Source organism: Polyodon spathula, chromosome 28 (assembly GCF_017654505.1).
Source record: "Polyodon spathula isolate WHYD16114869_AA chromosome 28, ASM1765450v1, whole genome shotgun sequence".
Taxonomy (NCBI): domain Eukaryota; kingdom Metazoa; phylum Chordata; class Actinopteri; order Acipenseriformes; family Polyodontidae; genus Polyodon; species Polyodon spathula.
In genome coordinates this window covers 9032515-9048349 of record NC_054561.1, presented here as the reverse complement: position 1 = coordinate 9048349, position 15835 = coordinate 9032515, and the positions used below count along the sequence as shown (strand labels likewise).

General features: G+C 40.0%; 1 protein-coding gene across 3 annotated transcripts; it reads left to right on the top strand.

Annotated features, from left to right (window-relative positions):
* The first annotated feature begins 1641 nt into the window (after positions 1-1641).
* On the top strand, positions 1642-15632 carry LOC121301955 (nucleolar transcription factor 1-like). 3 transcript variants are annotated; one of them, XM_041231695.1, is made up of 14 exons: positions 1642-2004; positions 2852-2955; positions 5123-5235; positions 6060-6241; positions 8390-8473; positions 8915-9070; positions 9962-10026; positions 10794-10914; positions 11422-11532; positions 12045-12178; positions 12775-12916; positions 13069-13110; positions 13654-13761; positions 14385-15631. In XM_041231695.1, the coding sequence occupies exons 3-14, from the start codon at positions 5184-5186 to the stop codon at positions 14655-14657; spliced, it is 1470 nt and encodes a 489-aa protein (XP_041087629.1). In that variant the 5' UTR covers positions 1642-2004; positions 2852-2955; positions 5123-5183; the 3' UTR covers positions 14658-15631. The 3 variants fall into 3 exon arrangements, with proteins under 3 accessions (XP_041087629.1, XP_041087630.1, XP_041087628.1); XM_041231696.1 differs by lacking the exon at positions 1642-2004 and adding an exon at positions 2030-2294; XM_041231694.1 differs by lacking the exon at positions 1642-2004 and adding an exon at positions 2301-2564 and having other exon boundaries at positions 5178-5235; positions 14385-15632.
* Positions 15633-15835: the final 203 nt, after the last annotated feature.

The window sequence follows — 15835 nt, the reverse complement described above, 5'->3', positions numbered from 1 at the left end:
CTTCCACGACAGCAGGTATTTTAACAGGTGTTTTCTTTGATTTTGGTGGCGCAGTGATACGTGGTTAGCACAGGTGCAGTGATCTGCCTTTGTTCCTAAGTAGTTCCTAATCGTGACATTGTGCTGGATACTGTAACTGCTTGGAACACTGATGGACCAATCAGCATGCAGCATTCTAACAATCCGTTTTATAATTATAAGTGTATTATTAAGTAAATGTATCATAGAAATAAACAAAAAAAAAAAAAACATATTTGATGTCTGCAGTATTTAATGGAGCCTACTGTAAATATGGTGTGCATTTTGGTAGAAGAACACGTTATAAATCTGGGGTAAGAAAGATCGTCAAGAAAATCTGAATTCCACAAAGCAGCAGTAATAGTTGGCAATGAATGTGTGTCAGTGATGCAACAAACTAAAACACCCGTACATCAGAAGTTGAATTCCGCTTGTTAAAAAACAGTGAAAAATAAAAACAGGCAGAAGCTATTTTATATTTTAATAACTCCCAAGTATTGCTTATTATAGTTGTACTCTTAGTATGTTACTTAAATGTACTAGTAAATGTGTTCCAAGCTGCACTGAAAGGGACATTTCCTTAAAATATGTTATAAATGCGTTGAGGTGAGGTCACAGGGAACCTTTCCTGTATCGTGAAGAATTTAGTGAACCAGTCAAGCTACCGGGCTAGACACGCCCTGTTAATCATTAATTGCATTGAATAATCTTTATTTTTATATAGCGCCTTTCATAGTGGATCACCATCACAAAGCACTTTATAAGATACGAGATTAGGGTGTGTGAACCATGCAGCAGCTGCAGAGTGACTCACAACAGTCTCACCCGAAAGACGCAGCAGCTGCACAGTGACTCACAACAACGTCTCACCCGAAAGACGGAGCACAAGGAGGTTAAGTGATTTACTCAGGGTCACATAATGCGTCAGTGGCTGAGCTGGGATTTGAAGCGGGGACCTCCTGGTTACAAGCCTGTTTCTTTAACCACTGGACCGAATATTCTAGTTTTGTGTGTGTGTGAGAGTTTTGTGTGACGGTTGGGGGGGGGGGGGGGGGGGGGGGGGGGGGGGTAGGACAAGTAGATTTTTTTACAAAGGTTGTGCTCCAACTAGTAATGCATGTTACTGGAACAAACTGAGGCGCCCCATTGAAATTACTACCACATAGCACATGAACGTGAGCCCCACCTCTCTGTTTTGTGTGTATCGTGTAATCAATCCCTGTCTGTTTATTGGAATTTCATTAATTTGTCAGCGAGATCCCACCGCAGGATTGGCTGGCTCGGGCGACGCCCACAAACAACAAAGGTGGAGTAGCTAAGGACGAGAAGTAAAAAAGCTACACTAAAACCACCCATTAATCAGAAAACCGCAGTTTACGTGTTTCGCTGTGAAAACGGTTATCAGCAATCATATTGTAAAGGGGAAAAAGGGGAGCTAAGACCGATCAAGATACATAAAAATGAAAACTCATAAATATGATCATATATTATATATATTCTATATATATTATATATAATATATATATATATATATATATATATATATATATATATATATAATATTCCAGGTATATACCGGCCGATATTAAATTACTTTTGTAACTTTATGATACTGCAACTTTAAAGGAAATAAACATTTTCCACATCCAGTTAAGGAATCTTAAAATGTTAAAAGAAAAAAAAAAACTTGCATATAATTTAAAATAAATAAATCAAATAATTTTAAAATAAATCTGTAAGGCCAAATTCTGTGAGAGTGTCGTGAAGAAACTGTGAGAGGCTGCGATGTGTTTTGGAAGATGTATGGCTTGGGTAATGGTGCTAGAGAGCGATCCGAGGGTTGATTGGGATAAAGAGATGGGAAGAGCGAGTTGGAGGCGGAGGGAAGTTTCCATCTCTGCGGGGACTGAAGTGTTCATGCCTAGGGCCAGCTCTGGCTAACATTCAACCCAGCCCTCCGCAGCAAGCGTGCAACAAAACCAGCAGGTAAGACAATAAAAAAAAAAAAAAAAAACACACACACTCAAATTTGTTTTGTAAATATGCACAAAAAACGGTCGTGATTATCCGGTTCGGTGTTTTGTCGAGGTTTTCCTGTTTTGAAAAAAATATATGTTGCGAGTGTTTCTGGAAACCCAGTCCTGCAGGGGAGGCGCACTGAGGTCGCCATGCCGATCTTCTGGTCCTGTTTCACGGATTAAGCTGGCTTGCAGTCTAGTCTCGTGTTAGCTTCCTAGGCGGGACTCTTTTTTCAGCACACGTCGCATGCATTGGTGGTGGGTATTTTGTTGCTGTTTTTATTTACTTGTTATTTGGTATTATATTGTGTTCTGTGTATTTTAATGGCATTTTGTTTGTGCTGTACCTCCACGCGGTGGTTCTCGGGATAACCATGCCGTCTCCCCGGTTTGTCATCTGGGATCTCGCTAAACTCCTCACCGTGTGGATTCGCCTCGTTACGTTCTGTGAAACCCATTATCTGATTTGCCGTGTACCGGCTGCTTTTATTTTTACTATCTCTGAATCCTATGTCAAATCTGACCCAGGTTGGTGTAAAGTAGTTTTTATCACAAACGGGTGTGTTTTTTTTTTCTTTTAATGCTGCTTCTCTAGCCTAGCAACGTTACTACCATGGCGGCTTCAGCCAGGGGAAACTCGCGCTGGTCGCCATGCCAGGTCACTGGTCCCAGTTTCGGATCTGAGATCAATTTTTACCTGCTGAAGAAATCCGAATGCCATTAGCGCCTTTTAAATCATTTTACCACGTTTCAACAGTGAATCGGTAGACACCAGCTACAGCATGAACCGTGTCTGTTTTTCTTCATTTCTACAGACTATTCGAAGACGATTGTCTTCAGTCGCCATACCGCCCGAGAGCCGCCTCTTCCCGGATTCACTCTCCTTCTTATCGCCGATATTGTCTGGACGTCTTTGAAGGTAAGAATGTGTAACTTCTATTTAATTTAAAAGTAGAATTGCGTGTTAGCGCGTTTTTATAGGTAAAATACACTTGTTGTTTTAAAAGACTTTTTTTTTTCTGTAATCGTTCGGTTTGGTCGGGTCGCCTCTCTGCGACTCGTAGAGGTCACACAGCCGCTTGTCTGGTGCTGTCTCACGGTTTCAAGTTTTTTAGCAGTCGTTTTTGGTCCTTTTAAATTCTCCGCCCGGATAAAGCTAACACGCTATATACAGTTACATTAAATGGACCACAAAGAAACCGCGTCCATTTTATAGATAGAAAGTTGTCTTTCATTTTTTACCAGATAGCCGAGGGGAGTTATGCATCAAACACACCGAGATGAAAGCAAAGACTTCTGGATACAATATCGATTCTTACCCTTAAACCCCTGATGCTTTACAGGGAGTGAGACCGGCTTGGGATAATGAGACACGAATTTTACATTATCCATGTTGGAGGCTGTATGTTTGTAAACCAACACATTTAACTATTGCATTTTTTCCCCCTTTCCTCCAAGTTTGAAGGGAAATGCGGTTATTGGTGCTTAAAAACCAAAATATATTTTAAAAGTTAGTCACAAACTCTAAATACACATTACAACATATTACTGTTTTGTCTTTTTTTTTTTGTTACCCATATTAAAACCAGACTAAATAGGGGGAGAAAACACTTCATACTGTCTAAAACGGTCTGGTTTCAGTAAGTACCATGACGAAGACCAGTAACAATTCTCGCCAGTTCACAGACCATCAAGCGCGGCTGAGCAGCTCTGCTGTTGCTGCAACAGCCGCCATTTCAGGGTTGAGATTCTGAAATGCGTCGGTGTAAAAAGAAAAAAAAAAACCCTTTCACTGTTAGTTTGTCTTCCGAAACCAAATTGGAAAGTGTTTTTGTTAGTTGATTTTCCTTGAACTAACTCGCTTTCACATAGGATACATCCAGATACAGAGCTTGCATGTTGGTAATATTAGCGCATTTCATTTGGAAAATGTCGCACAGACGTGAAGATGGGGGAGTAGGCAGCAGCTGGTTCCGCATGCAAAGGGTGATAGCTCAGGCGAGTCGAGCGGTTTGCAGTCAGCCTGCCTTCATTTCCCCTCAGCAGCAGGGGCTGAGACGAGATCGTCCGTGATCACCTGGTGTTCATCGCGGCTGTCTGTCAGCGTTGCTGTTTTTCCCTCCTCTTGCACACAGTGTCCATGTTTTGTTCAGCTCGCAGCATCTGAAACAGTTGCAGATACTTGTTTGGAGAGAGAGAAATGATACAAAGCATTTAGGAAGGTAGTTGTGTTTCGCTGTGGTGATCGACGGCTGCGTTAACACAGGTCTGAAGCCGTCACTAGTCTATAAATAAACGTGTCTTCCAATGCAATGCAAACGCTTGGAGGGGCGGTGTAGTGCAGCGCATTTAAACATTGTGGACGTTATTGTCTTAGAAAACATTTCTTATGGTGAATAAAAGCACGGCAGTATACTGTACCTGTTTATGACATTTTAAAATATATAATGTTACCTCAATGTATACTTTTATTTGCAATTGCGCACACACGTACATGGATATATATATATATATATATATATAGTATTCTATTATATATATATAGATATATATATCTATACTACATATACAATATGTGTGTGTGTGAGTGTGTGTGTATATATATCTATCTATATATATATATATTATCTATATAATCATAAATATATTATGTTACATTTAATGTTTACTAACATCTTGGGCTATTTTTCTGTTTACAAGTTATTTTAAAGCACCAGACAACAATTACTCAACATAAAGAAACACGTTGAGTAATTAGCTTGATCAACAGATAATACTTGTTACATAGTAGTTAAGGCTATTTCAGAATTAATTATGAACGGAATTAGTCACAACTCCTTAATTTGAATTGCTTCTAGAATTACACCCAAGAATATAAACAAACCGGACATTCAGCAAAACCATCTCCACACATTGCTGAGGAAATGGAAGAATGTAGTAAAACTGACCAATGAATCATGTTTTATTCTAAAGTCAAATGACTATCTTCAATTTCAAGACCAGGAATGACTTTTAATTTTATTGAGGTTTGTTTTCAGTATTTCTAAACTGATTACCTCAAATTGTGATGCATTGCTGTGTTTTAGACCGCTCTGTAGAACAGAGGAGCAGTGAACTGAGATCTAGCCTGGTGTTTTCCAGCCGAGAATGAACGGAACTATGGAGTTGTCTGAAGAAGTCATTCCTGTCCAGGAAGAAGGTAAGGGTTGGGGTTAGGACAAAAAAAACACAAAGAAAATATCTGTATGTCTGCTTGATTTCAAATAGTGCTGTAACAACAATGTACATTAGATGACAAGTGATGAAACACTATTTTACTTTTAATTAGAAACTTGCACTAATTAATCAGAACTACCCTCAATTAAGTAGATCATGTATTTATGTGGTCAGAAGGCAGACGTTTGTGCAGTGAAACATTCTGAAAACATTGGGATTGTTTTGACAGATTATTTCATTGACACTACCGTATTCCTTCGAATTTAAGACATACTTATAAACCAATTTTTCTTCTAAAAATTAAGTTCTTAAATTTGAGTACAGTGATGCGTGTATTAGAAAATGCCAACAAAAGACGTTGTTATTACCCGATTACACAAGCAGCAACGTGACTTGCTGTCAAGAAAAGACTAACCAAAAAGTTACTGCCCAGTCTCGAATCATCCATGACATACAGGCAGCCATTTTCAAAGTGCCATTAGCTTCCCGAGGAATTCAAAGAGAAGCTTTTACAATTTCAGCATTTCTAACAAACAGTACCAGCTTGGACAGATCGGAAATACTTATCAGACCCCTGTATGCCAAGCAATACCACACTTCACAAATTGGGAGAAAAACAGATGTGAGAATGAAATGCAGTTCCCGTGCTCACCATGCAGAGTGTGACAGACGGACACAGTCTGCACAGAAGACTCCACGTTTTGTCTCGGGAGCCTGAAAGCTGTGCTTCATGAAGCTTTCATTTATATTTCTTGTTCCTCTAAAGGAGTGGGTTTATCCAGCTGATTTTTGCTCCTTGATCCGTAGCTTCACAAAACTGGCCCAAAGAGGACCTGCTGAGCTTGCTAGAGAGCATGAGAATCAACCTTCCCCAGAATGACCTGACCAAATTCAAAACTGCAGAGTCACATCTGGACTGGAACAAGGTGGCATTCAACCAGTACACAGGAGACATGTGCAAAGAGAAATGGCTTGAGATTTCTCATGAGGTCAGTTTATTGCAATGGTTGTGGGATCCACAAGCACTATGTGCGTGACTATTTATTTATTTATTTATTTATTTGTGTGTGTGTGTGTGTGTGTGTGTGTGTGTGTGTGTGTGTGTGTGTATATATAATACAATCTCTTGACACCTGAATCATCTCTGTATAGTGGATGAGCCTCAACCTGCACATATGTCTTGCTAGTTTTAAATTGTCATTTATGCATTATATTTCTTTGCATGGCATTATGATTCATTTATAAATTCGGTCAAGCAGTGTTTGTTTGCATATTCCAATATTTGTCCCATCTCCAATTCTAAACATTTAATAGCGATTGGTGGAATACAGATAGCTATGTAGTGAATTTGGTCAAGTATGCTGATACATAACCTTAATCGCATCATCTCTGTGGTTTTAAATAATCTTTGGAGAACCACTCCAGTTGATCAGATAGTAAATTAACTTGCATTCTACAGCACAAGTTAGTGAGAGGATCTGGATGTGGGTATGCAAGGTGCTTGTATGTACCTATACTTCAGGGGGAGGGTTACATGTTCCAAGAGATCAGCTCATCCAATTGTGTTAGAACTTAAGGATCTTTAAGTTTTTTTTCACTTGTATCCGTGTATCTTCCACAGTGTACAACAGTGTGCTAATCTGTTGGAACACCCCATTGCTTCTGGAGTTTTGATTCTCTGTGCATAGTAAACCAAACTTGGAAAATTGTCAATTTTGTCTAATTTAATTGATGGCTTGAGTAAGCCACACACAGCGTTCTCTCAAAGCTTTTTAGATACTGAGAAACTTGTCATTTTGCCTTCGGCCACGCATTAACCCTTTTAATATATTTTTGTTGCATTATACAATTTTGAAACAATATTCCAACACAAGTATCTCAACATTTACAATTTACTTAACATTTAAACAATACATTTATTGTGGCACTACCTCTGATATTGAAACATCCTCTAATCCTATGCAGCCCTGTCGGTTGTTATCAGATAGCCTGCATGCTTAACTGGTGGCCTGCATAAAATTGCTTTATACTACTGCAGAAAACACTGGCATTTGCACTGCCTTGAGTTGTAACTATCTTAAGGGCTACTAATTGTTCCATTCTTGGGAATACCATATTCAGTTTTTCAGAATTGGCCAATTCAATTTGTTCCCACTTTTTATCAACGTATTAATAATTAAATATGGTATTTGAACATAAATATAATTTATGATAGTAAATATAAAATGTCTATGAAACTACAGAATGTCTACAGAATGTCTATGAAACCAATGGTGTGTAGGGTAGGGATTGCATCTTTTATACAGTAAAGTGATCGGTTTCCTTTAAGGATTGTATTGCTAGAAAAATAGTTTTCAGCTCATTTCTTCGTCTTCAGAAAATTCAATTAAGAAACAGCCATGTTTTAAAATGGCAAATTATAGCTTCATTAAAGGCAGGTAGCGGGGAAAGAAATAAACTAAACAGTAATGAAAACTTACTTCAGGAAAGCTCTGCTTGAGCGCAGCACCTTAGCTCTTAGTTTTTCAGCATACGATGCAGTGCTTTGCCATTTTTGCCGTCGTATTTGCTTTCTTATTCTCTACGTGTTTACGACTGGTATTATGCTATTTAATGGTATGTAATGCAGGAAGATTGCGCTTCACTGATTTTAGTGTTCAATTATACACTGAGTTAAAAACTGTAAAGTTCATGAGCAGCACTCTCTAGATTCGCTGGTGCCCGAGTGAACTCTGTGACGTGCATTTTTACTGAGGGAAATCAAAGAATCAGCTGCAGGACGGACACAAATATGCTTGTTAATGCTTTGTAAGAATGGTCTCAAAATATCAATGATGTTGATATTTATGATAATAACTTGCAAAAGTTAGTAGACTTTTTAGAAGTTGTTTGAGATGCCTCATTAATGCACGAAAGCGGGCGAGCATTTTCACACACAAGCGCCTATTGTTTCTATATCGCCGATTTACTGACCCTGAGGTTTTCATGCAGGTAAGTGTATAAAGGATACAAGTGACACATCTTGAGGTGTTCTAATAGGTGTGCACACTGCTGTGTCACTGTATAGATTGTCCTCCCTGTAACAAGGGGTTTGAGCGCTCACTGATCCGGCTTCTGTCCCTCTCTTCCCATCTCAGGTGCGGAAGTTCCGCACGCTGTCGGAAATCATCTTAGACGCTCAGGATCATGTGAAGAACCCCTACAAGGGCAAGAAGCTCAAGGTGGGTACAGCTGTGTCTATTAGAGCTCTTGGACTGCAGTTTACATACCCCTGCACTATTACTATAGTCTAGCTGTTCGTTGAATACCTTTTCTTAACTGGAAACGTCTCTGTGTGCAGGTCCTGGTATGGTTTGTCCTCGCAGTGCCCCTGCATGTACAGTATAAGCCTTCAAACTGGAATATTATATCATGTATAGCAAGTGTTGAGAGATCCGGTTTAAAAAGAAAAACATAACCATTCACTCGTTGGTGTTGATCTAATTTTGGAAATGACTGCACGAATTGGACTAAGTTTCCGTACACAGTACTGAAGTAGGATACTCTGTGAATGTTCATATACCCTCCCACATACTGTGGATGTAGTTCATTGTATCCTTTTTTCAGTACGCAGACAGTCTTGCAGTTGTAGTATTAATAATAATAGCGATGATGTATTCCAGAAACATCCTGATTTCCCAAAGAAACCCCTGACTCCCTACTTCCGCTTCTTCATGGAGAAAAGAGCAAAGTATGCCAAACTGCACCCAGAGATGAGCAACCTGGATCTCACCAAGATCCTGTCCATGAAGTACAAGGAACTGCCAGACAAGAAGAAGGTGGGTAGACAGCACTGGCACGGAGGCTAGCGCTCCCCCTCTCTGGGATAGGTCAGCAGAGCCCCTCTGTTCCAAGCACCGAAAGCAAAACGGTCTTACTGGAGCGCTGGCTACTTAAAGAGAACTTCAGATGGCTTCCAGATTGAAAGGGACTGACAGGGAAGGAGAGAGGGGTCATATTAGTGAATTGGTCCACAGAGCTCATCAAGGCTGTCTATCTGAACTTCTGTTCAGTAATAAAAATAGAAATAAATAAAATATTGGAAAAGACATTTGCTTCAGTTGGACTTGAAGTGCAGAACAACACGCAGGACTGAACTGGGTTGCTGGATGTAACTATTTCTATGTTTCATTTGTTATACTTTTAAGAGAACCATAACTTTAGCAACACTGTCACTGCTCCCATTATTAGATTTTTTTTCTTTTTTGTATATTATTGTTATCATTATTAGTTTAATAGGAGATTTGCATTTTTTCTTTGAATGTGCTCTAGGTTTATATAGTTTAACTGCTGCTTCTCATTGCCTCATATGGCCTAATTGCGGTTATACCATCAGAGTAAGGTATGGGTACCAGGAAGGAGCAGTTTTATCCTTCAATCTGCAGTCTTGCATTAATATAAAAACAGTTGCAGATCATGAAACCATAGTGAAGGCTCACTGTTTAATACCGCCTGTCCCTTTCAAAATAACACAGCAACTTTCATAGAAGGTATGTATTCCTACTTGTCCTCTGCATCCTGCCCCCTAGTGTCCAACCTGAGCAGCACAGACAATGGATTGCAGGATATTTCTTATTAGCCTTTGCAAGTCATGAAACTTTATAATTAAGCAATTTCTCTGTGTGTCTTTCTTCTGGTGCCTGATCTTTCCTGTCCTTGTCTTGCTGTAGATGAAATACATGCAGGACTTTCAGAGGGAGAAGGAAGAGTTTGAACGCAATATGGCAAGATTTAGGTGAGCTGGGGATGAGTGTGGATCTGTTTTTAATTATTTATTTATAGGTATTGCACAAAACACCACCAGGGCTATAGTCCCGACGCCCTCAAAGTCCCGTTAGACGGTGAAAGTAGTAAGTTGGTACTAGTGCATTGTTTGCAGCCACTCTCAATGGTTATGGGTTATGTTGCTACAAAATTCAGTTATCAGATTAGGCTAATTTTGCCTTGACTTGCATTTGAACTGCTTGGAGCGAGTTAAAAAGCCACATTGTCACATGGTTTGAATGAAATGAGGAAGGCTGTTCAGACCTGGCACTTGGAATTATCCAAACAAGCTAAAACCAGCTCAAAGCCAGGGAAAGGCTGATTTTAGAGAATCAAGGTAATACTCAATAATGGACAACCTAGAACCATTCAGAAGAACTGGCATAAAATAGTAGATGTGAAAAAGCAATTTAAATGAAGCTACCAAAGTCTCCAATTGGCTGTGGTAAAATGTATTCTTTCTATTAATGTTGGTTTGAGCATTTTACCAGCACTTAACTTTCAATTATTCATATAATCTTAACATGGAAACTCATCGGTGCAATGATAAAATCTGAATTGCGGACAGGATATCCAAAACCTGTAGCAGCTTGAGGGTTGCATTGTACCATTGTTTTTAGAAATGTAAATACAATTGCATTTGTATTACGACATCTGTCTGTGCTTTTTAAAGCTAAATAATCCAAGTTATCTAGCTTATTAAAATACCAGCGTGACCAAAGTCCTTCTTCTGTTTAGGGATGAGCACCCTGACCTGATGGAGAACTTTAAGCGCTCGGACATCCCGGAAAAACCCAAAACTCCCCAGCAACTCTGGTATAGTCACAAGAGGAAGATCTACTTAAAAACACACCCTGATGTGAGTGTAATTCCACCCCCTGCCACTAGGGACAGCAGCATGACTCAACGTCGTCCAGATACAAACTCCAGTTTACCAATGATCGACCATTTCTTTTTTTTATCTTTGTTTACAAGAACTTGACAGTCTGAAAAACGTAAAATATGCTAGCATTCATTTAGTGTTTTTTATTACATTGTGGGCGTTGTGTTTGTAGGTGTAGGGATCCCATCTATGATCTCGCGCACAGCATAAAGCTCATTTGGGGTACCTAGTACCTAAAAATGCGTTTTTAGAAAACCAAAAAAAAAATCTCAAAAACAGTACTTGTAAGAACGCAAGTGAGGTTTAGATTAGATTACCTTTTGATTTATTTACCCCCTTTCTTGTTTCGGAAGGTGACATCTAAAACTCAAACGGTTACGCTGATGAAGGCACTTGTTGAAACCTTTGCCAACTGGACTTGTTTGGTTGTCCTAGCTTCATAAATATTGTCTGACGTGGATTGGGTGTCCTCTTGCTCTTCAGGCCACGACCAAGGATATCAAAGAAGGCCTGGGCAAGCAGTGGTCCCAGCTGCCTGACAAGAAGAGGCTGAAGTGGATCACAAAGTCTCTGGAGCAGCAGAAGCAGTATGAGGTTTGTGTGTGTGCAGCAATCAGAATGAGACTGTCCTAGGGATCCCCACGCAGGGGTTCTTACTAATGTCCTGATACGATGTGTATTGCGATACATGTAATGGGCTACTTGGATGATTTCTTAACAAGAGCAAGTGATCATTTAATGATGGACTTTGTTACAAAGCAAAAAGATAATGAGATCGAGGGGGTGTGCTTTCATTCCAACTGCTGTGAGCTATGCTATGCTTTTGGTCTTGCATCACAATACAAATTCTACCCCTCAGTATTTCACAAAGCTATGTACACTAAACTGATTTTATTAAAAGAGAAAAGCAGCTGTTTATATCGCAAAACTAGAACTGAACAACTTTAATATTTTGAGCCACTGAGTTGAATTCCTTGCGGGGGGTTTATTTCAATCCTGTAGCTTTAGTAGGTGTTCTTCACTTAGAAAGGCCTGGAGTAAATGGCTTTGTGAATTTCCCACAGTGTTTCTGTATAAAGCGCGTTTTGTGTTTTTGCTTTGAGCAGGAGGTGATGCGAGGGTACATCCAGCAGCACCCGGAGCTCAACATGAGCCAGGAGCGCATCACCAAGTCCACCCTGACCAAGGCTGAGAGACAGCTGAAGGACAAGTTTGACGGCAGACCCACCAAGCCCCCTCCGTGAGTTCTGGGACTGTCTGACATTGGGAAACTCAGGCCTTAAAAGCGCAGTTAGCCCTGCATACTATATGTGTGTTACACTGTATAGTTATTCATGTATCTAAAGAACTGTGTGTCTACAAGTGATGAAACTTGCTAAAGACATTGTGTACCGCAAATTGCTGATTTAATGTCTTAATCAGCTGCAGAGTCACTTACAATAACGTCTCACCCAAAAGACGGAGCACAAGGAGGTTAAGTGACTTGCTCAGGGTCACACAGTCAGTGGCTGAGCTGGGATTTGAACCGGGGACCTCTTGGTTATAAGCCTGTTTCTTTAACCACTGGACCACACAACCTCCTCTTTTTTTTAGTAATTTAGTTCACAGTTCTGTCAAGCAGTTTGTTGATATGGTAGCGAATCTGGGAGTGATTAGCTGTACCTAATCAAAGTTAATCAGCATCAAGGTAAGTGTACTGTCTCTCTGGACTGTGGGGTGCTTCTATCAGAAGCTCAACTGATCCTATTTAGCCATTAGTGGGTTGCACTCATGATTGATTGATTGGGTGTTGTAACATGGCAATGTGTTGAATTGCCCCCTCTGTCCTGTCCTCAGGAACGGTTACTCCATGTACTGTGCCGAGCTCATGTCCAACATGAAGGACGTCCCCAGCACCGAGCGCATGGTGATGTGCAGCCGGCAGTGGAAGCTGCTGGCCCAGAAAGAGAAGGACGGCTTTCAGAAGCGCTGCGAGCAGGTAGGGAGGAGGGGGGGGGCCAGAATGCACTATTGTGTGGTCACATTTGGGTGAATTAGCCCCTATGTTTAATCGTAAAGTGCAATTTGTGGGGTTTTTTATTTTTATTTTTTGTATCATGAAATCTGATTTAACATTTTATTTATTTTCAGAGAAAAAAGGCGTATGAAATTGAGATGAACCGGTTCTTATGTGTAAGTGATTTATTTGAATCATATGTATATCAAAGCTATATGACTGTGGGTATTTTTTTTTTTTTTTTTTAAATATAAATGCTGCTCAATGATTGTTCATACTCGCAAATAGCCTCCTACGTTTTTGTCTTTGTGGTTTTTCTTTATTTCTTAGATACAACTATTATTTTAGATAAATAAAAATAGCTGTGTTAAATATACTTTAGCAGTTATACCAGTCATTCTGACCTTCTAAATGTGCTGTTATTAAATATAGTTGAGGAAAATGTGGTATATTGTTTTACCAAAACAAAATCAATATGTGCATGTGTTTTTTCATGTAGCATTTATTTATTTATTTATTTATTTTTTACCTTGAAGTCAATTACTGCTTAGATATCTGATGACTTCAACACAGTGAAAATGATACCAGAGCAGCCTCTACTCTTGCACTTACCTCATTCTGTGGAGCCAGACTGTTCAGTTTACATGAGTGTGTGGTTGGGAAGTGCCTCTCTCTCTGTCTAACTTCCCGTGTTTGTGTGGGTGTGTGTGTGTTGTCAGAGTCTCTCAGAGGAGGAGCAGCAGCGTGTGTTGGGAGAGGAGAAGATGCAGGGCTTCAACAAGAAAGGTGCTGGCAACCCTCCCTCCAAGAAGAACTCCATCTCCAAGGTGAACATACAGCACATACACAAAATCCACTTAACAGGGCTACACATGCACCCTAGTGCTGCACCCAGCGCTGGCTTTCAGAACTACCCTCAGCCGAGTATATTCGTGAGTCTGTTAAGTACACTCTTCTTCTATTAGACCTGCATGAACCATGCCTAAAAAGTAATCCTAAAGACTTGGGTAAGACTTGCTCACGCTGTGGTAAGTGTGATCAGTTCAGTGTAGATTTAGCAGGGGGTCTGATTGCTCAAATTCCAGGCACCTGGTTATTTTATTATTATACTTTAACAAGGCTTCTGAAAAACAGGAGTGGGTGTAGGACTAGTGTGATATGATGATATAATCAATCTTAGTTCAGTTCTGTTGGTAAGTGAATAATTCTGGATAATCTCATCATGTTCTTGGTATCGCAGGGTGTATCGAATCTTTCTTTCATGGTGATTGCAAAGTGATGGAAGTAAACACTTAGCTGCTTGTCGTTGAATCAGGTTTCTTGCAGTGTCAACACAATGCAGTTTTTGCAGCTGTAGTGGAGGGAGGAGGGTTGGGTTCAGGGATTGGGCGTGTGAAGGCCCCCTAGCCCTGGCACAGCCTCTCACCTCGCTGTCTGTTTGCTGTTCCAGGGGAGCTCGGACAAACCCAAGCGACCGATCTCTGCCATGTTCATCTTCTCAGAGGAGAAGCGGCACAAGCTGCAGGAGGAGCGTCCCGAGTTGGCAGAGAGCGAGGTGACAAGGCTGCTGGCCCGCATGTGGAATGACCTGTCTGACAAGAAGAAGGTATGCATGGCAGCGTCCGAGATCGGCAGGGGGTGCTTCTCAGAGGCTGCCAGGCAGAGCCGGACATTCTGGTTCTTTAGCTATTTTGAAATGATTTCTTTGGGATTAGTCAACTGAGATGCAAGTGCTATGTTTGTAGGAAGCAATATGACACGTTACAACTTAAAGACAAAATTATATTTGTGACGCTAGAGTCCAAAATTTACTGGTTATGAAGGCTGTGCGGACAGTACGGAGTAACCAATAGGTCTTCCATTGCAAAAACTGGGAGTGTCCAGTGGCAAGCTCTTTAATAATTTATAGCTCATTGAGTTCTGAAAGATGGCCCTTTTAATTTGGAGGTTGAGTGTCCCATTTAAGGCTGTTAATGTGTTACAGCAAATCCTGCAGTATGCACAACAATTGCATTACTTTACTATACCTTTGCTGTATCTCAAGTTGTCTATCACAGCAATTTAGTTATTGATGGGCTTGAGATTAGAGCTACATCTAAAGTCAAAAATCTATGTAAATTTGACTATGCGTTGTCTTTTGAGGCCCAGGTTAGAAATACCTGCAGAGTATCTTTTTTTTTCATCTACAAAATATCACTCGCCTTAGATCATCTTTGTTGCAGAGAAACTGATACATGCCTTTATTTCATCGAGAATTGACTACTGTATTGCCTTGCTTGTGGCTATTTCCACTAATGTTCTTAACAGGTTGCAATACGTTCATAATTCTGCTGCTCGAGTTTTAATAAGAAAAAGAAAGCATGATCACATAACACCGGTGTTAGCAACTCTGCACTGGTTACCAGTTAAATATAGAATTGACTAAGATCTTACTGTTGATCTTCAAGGTCTTGACTAGCCTGGGTCCATCTTGCACCAAGGATCTGCTTTCCTGCTACATTCCCCAACGCAGCTTGTGGTCTGGCAAAAATGATCTCCTACGAACTATGGGAGATCGTGCCTTTTGCTCTGTGGCCCCTCTTCTTGAAAGGCAGTTCCAGAGGTCTGACAGGGACTCGAGTCTGTCTCAAAAATCGTGCCTCAAGACACATTTTTATACACTGGCTTACTGCACTGCATAGTTTTTATTGTATTGTTTTATGCATATTTATGTGCATTATGTCTTTTTTTTTTTTTTTTTTTTTTAATGTAAAGCGGTTTGGGATTTCTTTTAATAAAAGGCTATACAAAATAAATTGTTATTATTATTATTATTATTAAAAATATAATCCAGATTGTTTGGCTATTTTGTGCACACATAATGAATGGGTAAATCAATTAGGTAATTCCTTTTTTCTTTTT

Bases quoted from the DNA above. Each gene is read 5' to 3' on its own strand.
- LOC121301955 (XM_041231694.1), top strand. From the start codon at position 2,411: ATGCCGTCTCCCCGGTTTGTCATCTGGGATCTCGCTAAACTCCTCACC. The intron at 10,027-10,793 runs GTGAGCTGGGGA...TCTTCTGTTTAG, and splicing joins CGCAATATGGCAAGATTTAG to GGATGAGCACCCTGACCTGA. The intron at 12,917-13,068 runs GTAGGGAGGAGG...ATTTATTTTCAG, and splicing joins TTCAGAAGCGCTGCGAGCAG to AGAAAAAAGGCGTATGAAAT.